Genomic DNA, 16,412 nt, shown 5'->3' with positions numbered 1-16,412 from the left:
TAGTTTCCATCTGTTGCTTCTTGTCCTGCCTTCAGCTGCTTTGGAGAATAGGCTGTTCCCGTCTCTTCATCGTTTCCTTTCATATTTACTGTTGTGAAGATACACTGGTCCATAATATTCACTGGTGATTATTCCAAAACCTGGCTTCCAACTTATGTCTATCATCCTTTGGGAGAAACCTTATTGAGTGCTTTCATTTTATTTGTTCACATTTTGGACAAGCTGCAGGTTGTTATAGAAACTTCGCAGATGTTCTCCTAGAAAGAGATACAGGAGAAATGTTTTGAGCCCTGCTTATTCTAAATTGCATTTCTGAAAAGGGTTTAAAAAAAAAACAAAAACAGGATCATCATCCCACAGTTACAAGATCTTGCTTTAAGCCTGCTTTTATGAGGTGTGGACTTCAACTCCCAGAACTCCACAATTGAAGTCTACACCTCTTAAAGTTGTCTAGTTTGAAAACCACTGTGAAGGAAACACGATTCCTATCCTTCTATGGAATCTTTTAAGGAAGATCCCTAGAGTTGCAATCAATCCTGGTTGGAAAAATACCATCTGCGGGAGAAGGCCTTTAATAAACGAGTTTAGAGAATAGAATGGAATAGAATAGAATAGCAGAGTTTGAAGGGACCTTGGAGGTCTTCTAGTCCAACCCCTGCCTAGGCAGGAAACCCTTACACCTCTTCAGACAAATGGTTATCCAACATCTTTTTAAAAACTTCCAGTGTTGGAGCATTCACAACTTCTGGAGGCAAGTTGTTCCACTGATTAATTGTTCTAACTATCAGGAAATTTCTCCTTAGTTTTAGGTTGCTTCTCTCCTGGATTAATTTCCACCCATTGCTTCTTGTCCTGCCCTCAGGTGCTTTGGAAAATAGCTTGACTCCCTCTTCTTTGGGGCAGCCCCTGAGATATTGGAAGACTGCAGTCATGTCACTCCTAGTCCTTCTTTTCATTAGACTAGATATATCCAGTTCCTGCAACCTTTCTTCTTATGTTTTAGCCTCCAGTCCCCTAATCCTCTTTGTTGATCTTCCCTGCACTCTTTCTAGAGTCTCAACATCTCTTACATTGTGGTGACCAAAACTGATTGCAGTATTCCATTATAAAGCGGCATTAACATGATCTTGATTCTAGCCCTCTGTTTATGCAGCCTTGAACTGTGTTGGCATTTTTGGCAGCTGCTGCACATGGATGGCTCCTATTTAAATGGTTGTCCACTCGGACTCCGAGATCCTTCTCACAGTTACTACTATTGAGTAGTAACTATTAACTACTATTACATGATGGATAGATGGCTTTGCAACCAAAGAGATTGTTTGTTGATCCAAGTTTGCAGCTCACCCGAGATGTTAACTTTTTTTTTTTTTGCAGAAAAAGATTTGTTCCACTTGCTGTTTAAAGCGAAGCCATGCAAGACTGCTAATTATTTTTCGTTTGCAAAGTTCAGGAGAAAGGACTTCCCAAAATGCAAAAGCTTTGGGAAATCGAGAGGACTAAAGGAAGTGATTCCTTCTCTATAATAAAAACTTACTTAGCCGTCCAGAGGACAGTTGAGGAAGAACAGCGTAGACTCATTTAAAGCTGATATTATTTCAGTTCTTTGGATCACAGCCCACTGCACATTCTTCGAGCTGCACATCATACGCTTTTCCTCTCTCGAAAATGTGCTCTTGCAAAACCTAGTAATACAAATTTCCAGCCAGGCTGCACCGTGTTAATTAGATAACGGCATTAACTTAGATACCTTTAAAAAATAATTTTGTATCTGTTTTCTTAAATATGCATAGATTACAGATAATCAGAGTTGGAAGGGACCTTGTAGGTCATCTAGTCCAACCCCCCACCCAAGCGGGAGACCCTACACCATTTTTGACAAATGGCCGTCCAGTCTCTCCTTGAAAGTCTCAAGTGATGACGCTCCCACAACTTCCGAGGGCAACTTCTGTTCCATGAGTTCATTGTTCTCACTGTCAGAAAGTTTCTCCTTAATTCCAGGTTAAATCTCTCCTTGTTCAGTTTCCATCCGTTATTCCATCCATAGCTGCATAGGTGGCAGATTTTTCTGATAATCTGAATCAAAATCACATGAGGTATTAATACTGCTTTATAAAGCCTTAGTACGGCCACACCTGAAATATTGCATCCAGTTTTGGTCACCCCATTACCAAATAAAAATAAAAAATGTTGAGGCTTTGAAAAAAGCGCAACTAAGACGGTTAAAGGCCTGGAGACTAAAACCTGTGAAGAATGGTTGTAGGAATTGAGCATGGTTAGTCTGGAGAAAAGAAGGACTAGGGATGACATGATAGCAATTGTCCAATATCTTAAGACCCCGCCCCAAAGAAGGGGGGGTCAACTTATTTTTCGAACCATCAGAAGGCAGGACAAGAAACAATGGATGGAAACTAATCAAGGAGAGAAGCAACCTGGAATTAAGGAGTAACTTCCTTACCGTAAGAACAATTAATCAGTGGAACAGCTTGTTTTCAGAAATTGTGGACGTTCCATCGCTGGAGGTTTTTTCATCCTGAGTGTTGGGCCCTCTTCTTCTACAGACAGTCCTCAACTTGCAACAATTCGTTTTATGACCGTTTAAAGTTATAGCCGCACTGAAAGAAGTGATTGACGACGTTATCCTCACTTATGACCATTGAAGCATTCCCCCCATGGTCACACGATCCAAATTCAAACACTTACTTGGCAACTGACTCATATCTATGACGGCTCCAGTTTCCTGAAGTCATGTGACAAACGTCTGAAGCCACTTTTTTTCAGTGCTGTTGTACCTTCGAACCCTCACTCAATGAACGGTTGTAAGAAGAGGACTGCTCGTTCATATTTTCTTTCGGGTGGGGGAGGGGAATAAATACCACCCACCCACCCAATTTGGGTGTTTGAGCAGCTGAAGGTTCTGACTGAAAACATTTATTTTTTTCCTGTACAACTTTATTCCTTCTGTTGCAACCTCATTCTAAATGATAGCCAGCACTTCCGTAGGGAAGAAATATTGATTGCTCTCCAGCAACACTGCAAGCAATTTGTAATCCAAATTTAGGGGTGGGTATTATTGTTCTATCTCTCTGTGCCTTTCCCTTTCTTCCCCACTGAGGGATGGGGTACCTCTCCGAGATCTTGGTTACACCACCAAGAGAAGGCTTCCATACAGGTAGCCCTCAACTTACGGCCCCAAACTTCTGTTGCTAAGCAAGACAGTTGTTAAATGAGCTTCACCCCATTTTACGACCTTTCTTTCCGCAGTTGTTGAGTTAATCACTGCAGTTTTAAAGTTAGTAACGCGACTGTGAGTGAACCGGGCTTTCGTCTTGTCAGAAGGTCCCCAAAGGGAGCCATGTGGGAGACTGCAGCGGTCATAAATACGATTCTGTTGCTAAGCGTCTGATCATAAGTGTGAAAAATGGTCCCGTCACTTTTTTCAGTGTTGTTGTAACTCTGAATGGTCACTAACTGAACCTCTGTAAGCCGAGGACTACCTATCTATTTGTGCCGTGTATTATATGGGCCTTGAGGAGATGCCCCAGAGTTTCAGGGATCGAATCTAATTTTCCTTTTCTTTTTTCTCTTTGCAGATGAGGAAGAAGTTCTTAATTCTATTATGAAGGATCTCGCCGCCCTTGGCAAATGCGGTGGATTTTTGGACAGCAACAGGAACAAAAATCATTCGAACAAACAGGTTAGAGATGGTCCTTCCGATTCCGTTTTAGAGTTCTCACTGTTCCTATACAACGTCACAGGGATTAGAAGGCCTTTTTTTCAACCTTGACAGCTTTAAAATGGCTGAATATATCATTGCCCAGAATTCTCTAGCCAGCTTTTTGGCCAAGGTTGAGAAACAATGGGTTGGAAGTTGATAGCATGGGGCTTACAGCCCCAAAAGCAGAATATTTATTTCATTTATTAATTAAATTTATATACTGCCCCATCTCATTATCGAAAGCTGGGTGGAATATGAAATAGACATATTCATTGTTGTAAATGAATGCGGTCCGCTTTAAGAGTTGTAGACTTCAGTTCTGGTCAACATGGCCACTTTAAGAGGGGTGGACATTAGTTTTGAATCAGAATAGAGCTGGAAGGGACCCTGGAGGTCTTCTAGTCCAGCCTGCCGCTCAAGCAGGAAACCTTATCCCATTTCAGACAAGCGGCTGTCCAATCACTTCTTAAAAACCTCCAGGGGTGGAGCGCCTACAGCTTCTGGTAGCAAGCTGTTCCACTGGTTAATTGTCCTCACTGTTAAGAAGTTTCTCCTTAATTCCAAGTTGCTTCTCTCCTTGATTAGTTTCCATCCATTGTTTCTTGTCCTGCCTTCTTGGGCTTTGGAGAATAAGTTTACCCGCTCTTCTTTGATCAATTTTGATGAACATTGGCCACTTTTAAGATAGTTGGGCTTCAGTTTAGTAGCTCAATTTTGGTGAATGTTGCCATTTTAAGATGGGCGGATTTCAACTCCCAGAATTCTGTGAGTTGAAGTCCACCCATCTTAAAGTAGCCAAAGTTGACTAAGGCTTTTGTAGGTAATAGAAATTGTCTATAAAAGTGACCCTCTATTTGAAATAGTGATCCTCTATTTAGAAAGGGACAAGGAAAAAAAAGCTTTTCACTTTTAAATTTTTGGATCCCTCCCCCTCCTTCCCAATTATTTTATTTCTGTTATTTTGTGTTTTATCTTCCTTTGTAATGGAATTAATTTGATTTAAAAGGAAAGATAGCTGACTAGAGGAACATACGGTCAATTTTGAAGCGAGACAGTTACATAAGAGAAGAACACTTGGTGACATGTGCAAAAAAGAAAGCGGAGACAACTGCTTTAATTTGATCCAAGACAATAATCCAATCTGAAAAATCAATTTGACTTGGGGATTAAATCCAATTGGTTTTAATTTGCATCTCTGAGTGCCCTTGGGTTTATAAGACCCTGCTGTTAACCCCTGTGGTCGGCAAGGACCAAGGTGCATAAAAAAAATAAAAACACTGACTTATAGATTCGGGATTGAAATAATGCAGATTCTAAACCAAAAACCCCATCCTTTTCTTCCCATCACTATAACAACATCTGCTTGTTGATAAAAACAAACACGTAGCTGCGCTCCAGGGTGTAACAGCTCTCTGAGTTGAATTCAACCCTATAGCAGCCTGTGCCGAAAAAAATGATTCAAGATGTTTAGTATATTCACGAGGTCGCTAACAGCTGTCGTGCTGTCCAAGGAGCCAATAAGGCTTTGATTGACAATGGAACTGCATTTTTATGGAAACTGATGCAGCAGTGGGGTGGGAGCAGGCAGAACTTGGCAAGCACCATCTTGGGATAACTTGAGAAAAGTTGGGGAAGAGAGATTAGTTTACTTATTCTTCTCCCTTCCCTTTTATTCTGTTCTACTCTCTTCAACTCTGCTCAGTCCTTATTCTTATTCTCTTCTCTTCTAGTCTATTCTTTTCTATTCTCTTCTTTTCTGTTCTGTTCCATTTCATTCCATTCCATTCCATCCTGTCTATTCTATTCTATTCTATTCTATTCTATTCTATTCTATTCTATTCTATTCTATTCTATTCCATTCCATTCCATTCCATTCCATTCCATTCCATTCCATTCCATTCTTCTTTTTCTTGATTTTCTTCTTCAAAATTTTTCTGGTCTATATATCTTTTATTCCTTTGTTTTTTTTATAAAAAAAAAATCAACTTATAAAATTACAGAAAAATGACAGGCAGAAGATTAGCACAACACATGCACGAATACCGATTAGTGTTTGCAACACGTGTTGAACTTCATGTCACATAGGTATAATTAACCAAAGTTTCCACAGGGAAACTGTGAGCATCGTAGACCAAGCCAGGTCCCTAAAAAACAAGAGAATGCCTGGCGCTCAGACAAAACAGCCATCATCAGGCACATAGAGGAGAACAACATTTGCACACCATTCAAAAGAACAATAAAAAAGTTAAAAAATCAAACAAAGAAGAAACAAATAGACCAGAATTTCAGCTTAACCAAGGAAATACTAAGGAGAAAAACCATATTGCTTCCGACACGGGGGTAATTTTCTGTCTCAGAAACTTTAGGCCACGCCAAAGTTCAGCAAAATATTCAAAGCTAACTGTACTCTGGTAACGAAGCTGGCTTCTGTTCAATGCTGGTCCAAAAAGGACCGTGATACAAAATGGTTTTCCTTTCCCCTTCTCGTTGGGCCTCTTTTATCCATGCTTGTTTTCCTAGCAAGCCAGGGGGAAGTTTTACCCAGCGCAGTTTTTCTGAAGCCTCACTCAAATTTCTCTTCTCGCTCGGCCAACTGCTATTGTGTGTGTGTGTGTGTGTTGCCTGGTGTGTTTCCCTTGGCCCTCAACAAAAGGAGGTTACTGTTATTGTTTCACGGTGAAGAAAGAGGATGCAGCCAGTATGTTTCCTCTCTTGTGAGTCCGCTTTAAACAAGTCCATTTCCAGCAACAAATTGTTCCTAAACAGAGCTGCTCTGCTCCACAACAATAACAAAAAAAATAGCATTGGGTCTTAAGGACTGTCTTCCCTTGGTTGTCCAACCGGGTGGAGAATGCAGGCAGGTTTCTTTGCAAGGCAGATCTGAAGGACGTCTCTTTATTTAGACCAGGGGTGTCCAACCTTTCACCTTCCCTGGGCCAGATTAGAAGATGAAAATTTGGTTTGGGCCGCACATAAAATAAAATAACAGTAACGATACCTGATCATCCAAAAAACCCATAGAAAACATAGTTAACATATTAAATTTATTTGGTAATGAAGTTAGTGAGATGTTTGACATTGTTTCTCAGCTACCAATGCAGAATTCCACAGCCAATTTTGTGTCAAAATCCGTTGTGTGAACCCAGCCTTAGTCTCCTGACTACCAGAAAGTGGCACAGGCCGCAAGATGGTGGAGCTAATATAAGATGGCGGAGCTAATATAATGGATGGGGCGCAGGGTTGCCAGATCGCAGTTTGGCTCTGCGGCCAAACTCAAGCCAAAATACGGCCAAATTATTTTTATTATTTATTATTAATTATTAAAAATTATTTATTTTTTATCACATTTTTTTTTTATCACGGTTTATTTTCCGGCCAAATTTTGCGGGGTGGGGGGGGAGGGGGGGGAAGAAAGCTCACCCGCCTTGTGCCTACCTCTCCTCCTGCAAATGGCCCGGCTGGATGAGGCAGGACTGGAAGGCAGAAGCAGCAGCGGCAGCGGCAACGGCAACAGCAGGAGGTGGCACTCTGAGGGCGCCTGCCTTTTCTGTTGCTGCTTGGCGTGGTGCTCGCCTCTCCTCGCCTTGCGCCTGCCTCTCCTCCTCCTCCTTGCTGGCTCTGGCATGAAGGTTGGGGTGGGCACTGGGCCACATTACGAGGCAACCTGGACCGCATGCGGCCCGTGGGCCGCGGGTTGGACGAGCCTGATTTAGACCAAGGATGTGGAACTGTGGCCCTTTTATGGCCTGTGGACTTCAACTCCCAGAATTCCTATTCTAGCTAGGGCAGCTGAAGTCCACAAGTCATAAAGGTTGTCTTATTTCCCCACCTCTGATTTAGACCCTCGAGGTCTTTTCAGGAAAGCTCTTGGGGTAGATTAAATGAGGAGGACTACAGATGAAGCCTATCACAGATGAATTGCAGGGGAAAAGTTTGGAGTCTTGTATTTCAAGATATAGGTATAATATAGGCATAGGCGGAGAGGAGAGGAGAGGAGAGGAGAAGAGAAGAGAAGAGAAGAGAAGAGAAGAGAAGAGAAGAGAAGAGAAGAGAAGAGAAGAGAAGAGAAGTAAGAATGGAATGGAATCTGGACGGGATCTTGGAGGTCTTCTAGACCAACCCCAGCTCAAGGGGAGACCCTATACAATTTCAGGCAGCTGGCTGTCCAGTCTCTTCTTAAAAACCTCCAGGGACCCCCACAACTTCTGGTGGCAAGCTGTTCCAAAGGTTAATTGTTCTCACGGTCAGAAAGCTTCTCCTTAGTTCTAGGCTGCTTCTCTCCTTGATTAGTTTCCATCCGTTGCTTCTTGTCCTGCCCTCAGGTGCTTTGGAGAATAGCTTGACTCCCTCTTCTTTGGGGCAGCCCCTGAGATATTGGAAGACCGCTATCATGTCTCCCCTAGTCCTTCTTTTCTCTAGACTAGCCATACCCCAAACCCACAACCACTCTTCAGATGTTTTTTTCTCCAGGCTTTTAAATCATCTTAGTTCCTCTTCTCTGAAGTCCTTTAACAACTACAGTGGGGATCAGGATTTATGCTGCTAAGCAGGGGAGCTGTTAAGGGAGGCACATCTAGTTTTACAACCTTTTTTTGCTATGGTTGTTAAGTGAATTCTTGCAGTTGTTAAATGAATGATAGAGTCAATAGGTGACTCTGGCTTCCTTCCTTGATTCTATTTGTCAGAAGTCCCCGAGGAGAATTGTAAATGGGGGATCACACAATCCCAGGACTGTCAGGGTCCAAAAACCAGGAAAACCACACTGTGCTGCTTTCAAGCCAATTTCTTTATTGTTCCTCACCTATTGTCTGTTTATCTTTCCATCTATATCTATCATTTATCATCTCTCTTATTTCTTTTTCAGCTATCTATTACCTCTCTCAATCTATCTATCCATCCATCTATCCCATCTACCTATCATCTATATCATTTATCATCTCTCTATCTCTTTATCTCTATCTATTACCTATTTCAATCAATCTATAAATTTATCTACCTGCCTAACATCTATCTATCAATCTATCCATTTATCCATCTACCTATCATCTATCTATCTATCTATCTATCTATCTATCTATCTATCTATCTATCATTTATCATCTCTCTCTTTATCAGGTATTATCTCTCTCAATCTATCAATCAATCAATCAATCAATCTATACCTATCTAACATCTATCTAGCCATCTATCTATCTATCTATCTATCTATCTATCTATCTATCTATCTATCTATCTATCTATCTATCTATCTATCTATCTATCTATCTATCTATCTATCCCTGGCTTTCTATCTATCTATCTATCTATCTATCTATCTATCTATCTATCTATCTATCTATCTATCTATCTATCTATCTATCTATCTATCTATCTATCTATCTATCTCTTTTTCAACTATCATCTCTCTCAATCTATTATCTACCCATCTCTCTCATGGGTCCCCCAATCCCATGGATGTGGCCCAATACCAGGCCTTTAACTTTTCAGAACCGGGCTACAGAAGTGGCAGGCGTACATATGCGCATCTCCAGTTGCCCAAGCAATGGGAGAGCAGATGTGCGCGTGCTCCATTTGTGCGAGCGGTGGATACGCATGCTCGCTTCTCATGCAATTGGAGCTGCACACGCATTTGCCCGCAGCTTGTGTGGAACTATCCCCACTTCGTGCACAACCACCCCCTGGCCGGTCCAGAAAGCCAAAAAGGTTGGGAAACTGATCTATCCATCTTGTAAGAATCTTGCCAAACTAAAGCATGCTACCATCCCTATGAACTCTGGGGACTATTAGGGAGGACCTGTCTTTACCCTCTTTCACTCACAGAAAGTGAATCCACAATAATGACCCAATTAAGTGACTCACCAAATTTAGCTGATTCCCAATTATTGATGGGAATCAGTTGAATTTGGAATTTTCATTATAGTCATAGAGGGATAGAATCAGGATAACACGAGGGTACTAGTAGCGCCCTACAAAATCTTAGTAAGGCCACACTTGGAATATTGCATCCAGCTTTGGTCACCACATTATAAAAAAAAAAGATGTTGAGACTATGGAAAGAGTGCAGAGAAGAGCAACGGAGAATTATTAGGGGGCTGGATTCTAAACATACGAAGAACGGTTAATGCAAAGAAGGACCAGTGGAGACATGATAGAGTAGTGGGATTCAAAAAATTTTACTACCTGTTCTGTGGGCATGTCTCGGTGGGCGTGGCAGGGGAAGGATACTGCAAATCCCCATTTCCTCCCCACCCCACTAACCTGCTTTCCAGCTCCGTTCTCCTGTGCAGGGCAACCAAAGAAGACCCAGCCAATCAGCTGGGATTCAATGGGAGGCAGGGAATTAATGGGGGTGGGGCCAGTCAGAGGCGGGATTTGCCAGTTCTCCCAACTACTCAAAATTTCCTCTACCGGTTCTCCAGAACTGGTCAGAACCTGCGGAATACCCACCTCTGAGTCATCAGATATTTGAGGGGCTGCCCCAAAGAAGAGGGAGTCAAACTATTCTCCAAAGCACCTGAGGGCAGGACAAGAAGCCACAGATGGAAACTAATCAAGGAGAGAGGCGACCTAGAAATAAGGAAGAATTTCCTGACAGTGAGAACAATCAACCAGAGGAATAGCTTTCTTTCAGAAGTTATGGGTGCTCCAACATGGAGGTTTTTAAGAAGAGACTGGACAGCCACTTATCAAAATGATGTAGGGTCTCCTGCTTCAGCAATGGGCTGGACTAGAAGACCTCCAAGGTCCCTTCTTACCCTTTTATTCTGGAATCAATCCACTTCAGCCTGTTCTTGATGCAGTTGACTTTACCACATTGGAAGGTGATCTTTTTAATATACAACAGTTTCACATAAATAGCCATTGAACTGAAACTTTCTCATTGCCGCAACATTATTTTCGGGCGCATAGAATGGAAGCATGGAAACTGCTAATCATGTTCTGGATAAACCTCAAGTGAGAGATAAGAAGAGTTTTCAGGAAAAGGCGTCATCTGTTCGCCCCTCTAGGAATTCTCCTGTTTAGATACCAGCAGTCTCTGGCTGATCTTTCCAAACGATGCGCGTTCCCCAGTATAGGATACGCTTTTTCCATTCCGAAAAGAAACCAGAGGGTGAAAAAGAAGAGAGAGAGAGAGATAAGGTTTATTTCAACACACACAAAAAAGAACTTTAAGAATAGCGGCCCCACCTAATTCTCCAACCGGTTGTGGATTTTACGGAGCACTTTTTATGCTCTTGGTTTGCAAGAAATGGACACACGTTTCCCAAATTTCCTGCCTGGGGAATAGCAAAATGCAGAGGTGTATTTGTTTGCAGAGCTGCAGCTTTAGGCTTCATTGAGAGAAAGCAAATTCACACAGGGTGCTAAATCATACCCAGGTTTGTTGCATTATGTTATTGGTGCGCTCAACCAGCTGATTCAGCACCAGAAAGTATTATTTTAAGGGTTGCCAATGGGAGGAGTCTTCACTGGGCCCTGCAGAAATGCAAATTAGAAGATGGTCCTTCTCAAACGATATCCTTATTCAGTTTGGGAGGGTGGGCTTCACGATACTGCCTATACCAAGTAAGGAGAGGGGGCGATGGATGGATTGGAGCTGAGACTGAATACCTAACAGCAGGTACCATGAGAAGAACAGAAGGATTGCCTGTCTGTCTGTCTGTCTTTTTCTGCCTGTTTCCAGCTATCTCTTCATCAGCTATGTATTATCTCTCTCACTCTTTATCGACTGTCATCTATCTATCCATCTATCTATCTATCTATCTATCTATCTATCTATCTATCTATCTATCTATCTATCTATCTCTGTGTAACTATCAGTTATTTATTATCTCTCACTCCATCATCTTACCAACTGTTTATCCACCCATCCACCCATCCATAGGTCTTCATATATACATAATCTGTCTATCTATATCTATCAGCTATCTAATATCTCTCACTCTGTCATCTTAGCAACTATCTATCCATCCATCCACCCATGCATCCATACATCCATATATATGTATACATATGGCTTGGTGGTATACATACATATCTATCTATCTATCTATCTATCTATCTATCTATCTATCTATCTATCTATCTATCTATCTAATCAGCTGTCTGTTATCTCTCTCTCTATCATCTTACCAACTATATCCATCCATCCACCCATCCATCCATAGGTATCCATCTATCCATCCATAGGTTATCTCTCTCTCTCTATCAGCAATCTATTATATCTCCCTGTCATCTTAGCAACTAACTATCCATCTGTATCCATTCATCCATAGGTTATCTATCTATCTATCTATCTATCTATCGATCGATCTATCTATCTATCTATCTATCTATCTATCTATCTATCTATCTATCTATCTATCTATCTATCTATCTATCTATCTCATTATATCAGCTATCTGTTATCTCTATCATCTTACCAACTATCTATCCACCCACCCATCTATAGGTATTCATACATACATATTATCTATCTGTCTGTCTATCTTTGTCTATGTCTGTCTGTCTGTCTGTCTGTCTGTCTATCTATCTATCTATCTATCTACCTATCTATCCATCCATCCATCCATCCAGGGGTGGATTCTACTGGTTCGGACCAGTTCGAGTGAACCGGATGTTAAATTTGCATCTGATTCGCTGAACTGGTATCTGAACTGACTGGCTAGCCCTGCCCACCCTCCCTTCCCAGGAGTCTCCATGAGCCCATTTTCGATGCAGGTTAGTACAGGGTCTGTGTGGAGATCTTGGGAGGGGGGAAAATGGGTGGTCCGGAAATACCAGTAGTACCAAAACGGACCTGTTTCCAGCTTCCGGAGGGCCTCCAGAGCCCGGGGGAGGCTGTTTTCGCCCTCCGAGAGACCCAAGGGAAGCCTCCAGAAAGTCCACTCAAAAGTCCACTCGAAACCACCAAAAGTTCTGGTAGGCCACGCCCACCATGGCCACACCCACCCAGCAACTGGGCAGCGAACCGGTTGCTGGGATTTTTGAATCCCAGCCTATCTATCTATCTATCTATCTATCTATCTATCTATCTATCTATCTATCCAGTTATCCATTTACCTATCTATCTATTCCATAACCATAGGTATCCATAGGTATCCTAGTTAATGGTTTTCTGTCTCCTTTTCTTCAATAGTTGCGGAATGCCAGGATCAAGTTTGAGCATGATGGAGAAAAAAGGTACATTTATTTACTTTATTTATTCATTAAATTTCCCCCTTACAAGTGACTCGGGACCTGGGTCTATCAGGTTTAGATATTTTGCTTGTTTTTGCTGAACCTCAAAAACCGTAACTCATATGTAAATAAAGTCCAACATTCTTTCCTTTATTTGGGTGTTTTCCTCAGAAAGTTTTCCTCCTTCAAGTATCCATACAGAATGATTATATAGTACTGAAATGTGGGTAATATTTTCATTTATTCCCTCATGCTTAGGTGCCGCTCCCATTGAAAATTAATTTAATTTAATTTAAAGCATTGAATGTGGTCCTTCTAATCAATTTTGCAACTTTGGATGGTGGACGGTAGATGGAACCAAAAACAAAAGAAAGAGTCTTAGTTAAAATCCAAATTATTACTCAGCAAATGACTCTTTGCAGCCTACATTCTTCATTCCAACCGCGATAAGATTAAAATGCAGCTGTACCAATTTGTTAAATGCATTTGTTTTGTTAAGAATTGAATAGAAGGGCAGAATTTCTCAGCCTTGGATGAAAAGGCACGACTACTAAGGTAGTCCTCGTCTTATGCCCACAGTTGTGTCTGAAATTTTTGGTGCTAAGCAAGACAGTCGTTAAGTGAATTTTGCCCCATTTTATAACCTTACTTGTCAAGGGAGACGCTGCAGCGGGTTAGTAACACGGTTATTAAATGAATCTGGCTTCCCCATTGACTTCCCTTGTCAACGGTCCTAAAAAGGGATGACATGAACCCTTAGCAACCGTCATACATATGAGTCAGCTGCCAGGCATCTGAATTTTGAACACATGACCATGAAGATGCTGCAACGGTCGAAAAGGGTCATAACTCACGTTTTAGTGACTGTTGTAAATTCGAACCGTCACTAAATGAACTGTTGTAAGTCAAGGACTACCTTGACAATATTGGTAGGATGGTATTAACTGTTTTCCAAAACGCATCCTCCTCCTGCAGGATTATCCAGTTCCAGAGGCCGGTTAAGTACAAAGATGTTTTGCAGAAAGTCATGGATGCTTTCGGGCAGTTGATGGATTTGCATTATGCTGAGAATGAGGTACCTCGTATGTTTTTTTTCTGTCTTTGCTGTTTTCTTCCTCTTCTACATGGCATCTGTCAGTCACAGTCTCCCAGACTAGTATATTTTAAAAGCCATTGCAAAAAAGACTTCCAAAATGTAGGGAGTTGCTTTTAGCCACGGATACCCAACATTGGCAACTTTGAGACTTGTGGAATTCAACTCCCAAAATTCCCCAGCTAGCATGCTTTAAGATGGATGGACTTTAGCTTCCAGTATTCCCCAGTGAACATGCTTTAAGATGGGAGGACTTCAAACTCCCTGAATTCCCTGGCCAGCATGCTTTAAGATGGGTGGACTTTAGCTTCCAGTATTCCCCAGTGAACATGCTTTAAGATGGGTGGACTTCAATTACCAGAATTCCCCAGCCAGCATGCTTTAAGATGAGTGGACTTCAACTCCTAGAATTCCCCAGCCTGCTTGTTTTAAGACGGGTGGACTTCAACTCCCAGAATCTACCAGTCAACATACAGTACTTTAAAATAGGTGGACTTCAACTCCCAGAATCCCCCAGCCATCATGGTTTAAGATAGTTAGACTTCAACTCCCAGTATTACCCGGCCAACATGCTTTAAGATGAGTGGACTTCAACTCCCAGAATTCCTCAGCCAGCATGTTTGGCCAGGTAATTCTGGGAATTGTAGTCTACAGGTCTTAAAGTTGCTGTGGTTGGATACCTCTGCTTTACCCAATAGATGTTCTGCACAGTTGGAAGTTCTAAATGGTCCATTAAAAATATGTAAGTAAATAAACCTGAAGAATGCTTTTAGTTTTGAGATGGTGCTTTTGAGAGCTTATTCTGGATTTCTGCCCCTTTATCCACTCCCTTTTAGCTCCATGGACTTGAGTCCTGGTTTAAACAAGGAGAGGAGCAAAGCCATGAGTCAGCATTTGGAAGCTTTTGTTGCCTTCCTGCCTTATATTAATTTACTTTATTCAGTGTCTCAGATCCAGGAAAGCTGTGCTTGTTTCCTGAATTTGCAACGTGCCAACTTAATACTCCCGGTTTGCATTCATCTAAATTTAGGTCAGTATCTGGTAGAAACTGTCCGTGTGCAATGACAGTTTCGTTGGCATGGAGAATCCAATTTTTTCCTCAGGTTTTGGCAACGGGCAGGCCACACCGAGCATACTTCTCAACGGGAGGTTTTTTGAGGCTGGCTGCAAGGGTCCACGAAGTCCTGGAAAACAGAAGGAAGGCTGTAGGATATTTTTATTTCCAGATTTTGAAAGATTAATGGACATTCCAAGGAAAGGCGGGGGGGGGGGGAGAGGGGCAGCCCTGGAAGTGATTTGCAGCCGATTGCCAGAATAAGTGGTTAAACAAATTCCAAGTAGGGGATGCGTGAGGGAAAATAAATTGTACAGCAGTTCTAAGAATGTAAATTTAATTCTTGATTGCCCTTTGCTGAAAAAAAAAGGGGGGGGGAAACCTTCTTTGGAATTGGACTCCCTTGCCAGGTTAAGCTGAACTCTGCCACGGATTCTAATCCGAGCAGGAATTGACAGCTGATATTCTTCTCAGTTTAATTTCTATTCCCTGCGGGAAATGCTTCAACCAAACTCCTGAGGAGAACAGCCAGAAACTTCTGAGGAGAAATTGAAGGATATAAAAGAGGCAAGGGTATCCCCATCTATTCCATTCTGCACCACCAAGAAGTGCCCTCACAGAGCATGCCTCAACCTTTACAGGTCTATCTATACAGGTAGTCCTCAGTTTACGACCCGAATTGAGCCTGGAATTTCCACTGCTAAGCAAGATGGTTGTTAAGTGAGTTCCTCCCCATTTGCTTGTCAGAAGGTCATGACCCCAGGAGTCTGCCACCGTCATAAATATGAGTCAAGCGTGCAAATTTTGACCATGTGACTATGGGAAATGCCACAACGGTGTTAAGTGTGAAAAACGGTCCCATGTCACTTTTTTCACACACACACAGAGACTTCATATTTTGTGTTTCAAACATTACTGCGCCATTCACAGACTACCCCTAATAAAAGTACCACCACGGCTCCAACTCGGTGGCAAGGTATTGAGTTTTAGATGACTTGAGTAAGTGAGCCAATTTCTATGTGCACGAGGAAAAAAAAGTGCAAAAAAATTTAAGAAAGGATTTTAAAAACTTGAGACAGTGTTAAGAAATCTGAAAAAACATCACTGGCATTCCAGTAAGATTCCCTGAATGGAAATACGGAGACCGTGAGTAACTTAGCTTATTTACAGCAGAGGTGAGACCTGCGCCACACACATATTGTGATCTCTTTATGGATGAATCTTGGCTTAGAACTACCTTCTAAGTTCAAATTTATCCTGCAAAATTCTAATCCAAAGGAAGTGGCATACTGTAGGTTCTAGCCCAAGCGTAGGCACAAAGTCAGCTAGATCAGTGCTCGCCAGTTAGTGGTCTGTGAGAAAATTTTGGT

General features: G+C 41.8%; 1 protein-coding gene across 2 annotated transcripts in view; it reads left to right on the top strand.

Annotated features, from left to right (window-relative positions):
- The window catches only part of LOC113447966 (mitogen-activated protein kinase kinase kinase 3-like), a 90,982-nt gene that overhangs the window by 34,873 nt on the left and 39,697 nt on the right, over nt 1-16,412 (top strand). For both annotated transcript variants that reach the window (XM_087917548.1, XM_026718471.2), the window contains exons 3-5: nt 3,591-3,694; nt 12,855-12,898; nt 13,871-13,970. In XM_087917548.1, the coding sequence (XP_087773674.1) occupies nt 3,591-3,694; nt 12,855-12,898; nt 13,871-13,970 (248 nt within the window). The remainder of the gene's footprint in view (nt 1-3,590; nt 3,695-12,854; nt 12,899-13,870; nt 13,971-16,412) is intronic.

This window comes from Pseudonaja textilis, chromosome Z, assembly GCF_049901715.1.
Source record: "Pseudonaja textilis isolate UNSWEBS1 chromosome Z, rPseTex1.2, whole genome shotgun sequence".
In the NCBI taxonomy this organism is placed as follows: Eukaryota; Metazoa; Chordata; class Lepidosauria; order Squamata; family Elapidae; genus Pseudonaja; species Pseudonaja textilis.
The sequence above is the reverse complement of the archived record's forward strand: the minus strand, read 5'-3'. Positions and strand labels throughout refer to the sequence as shown.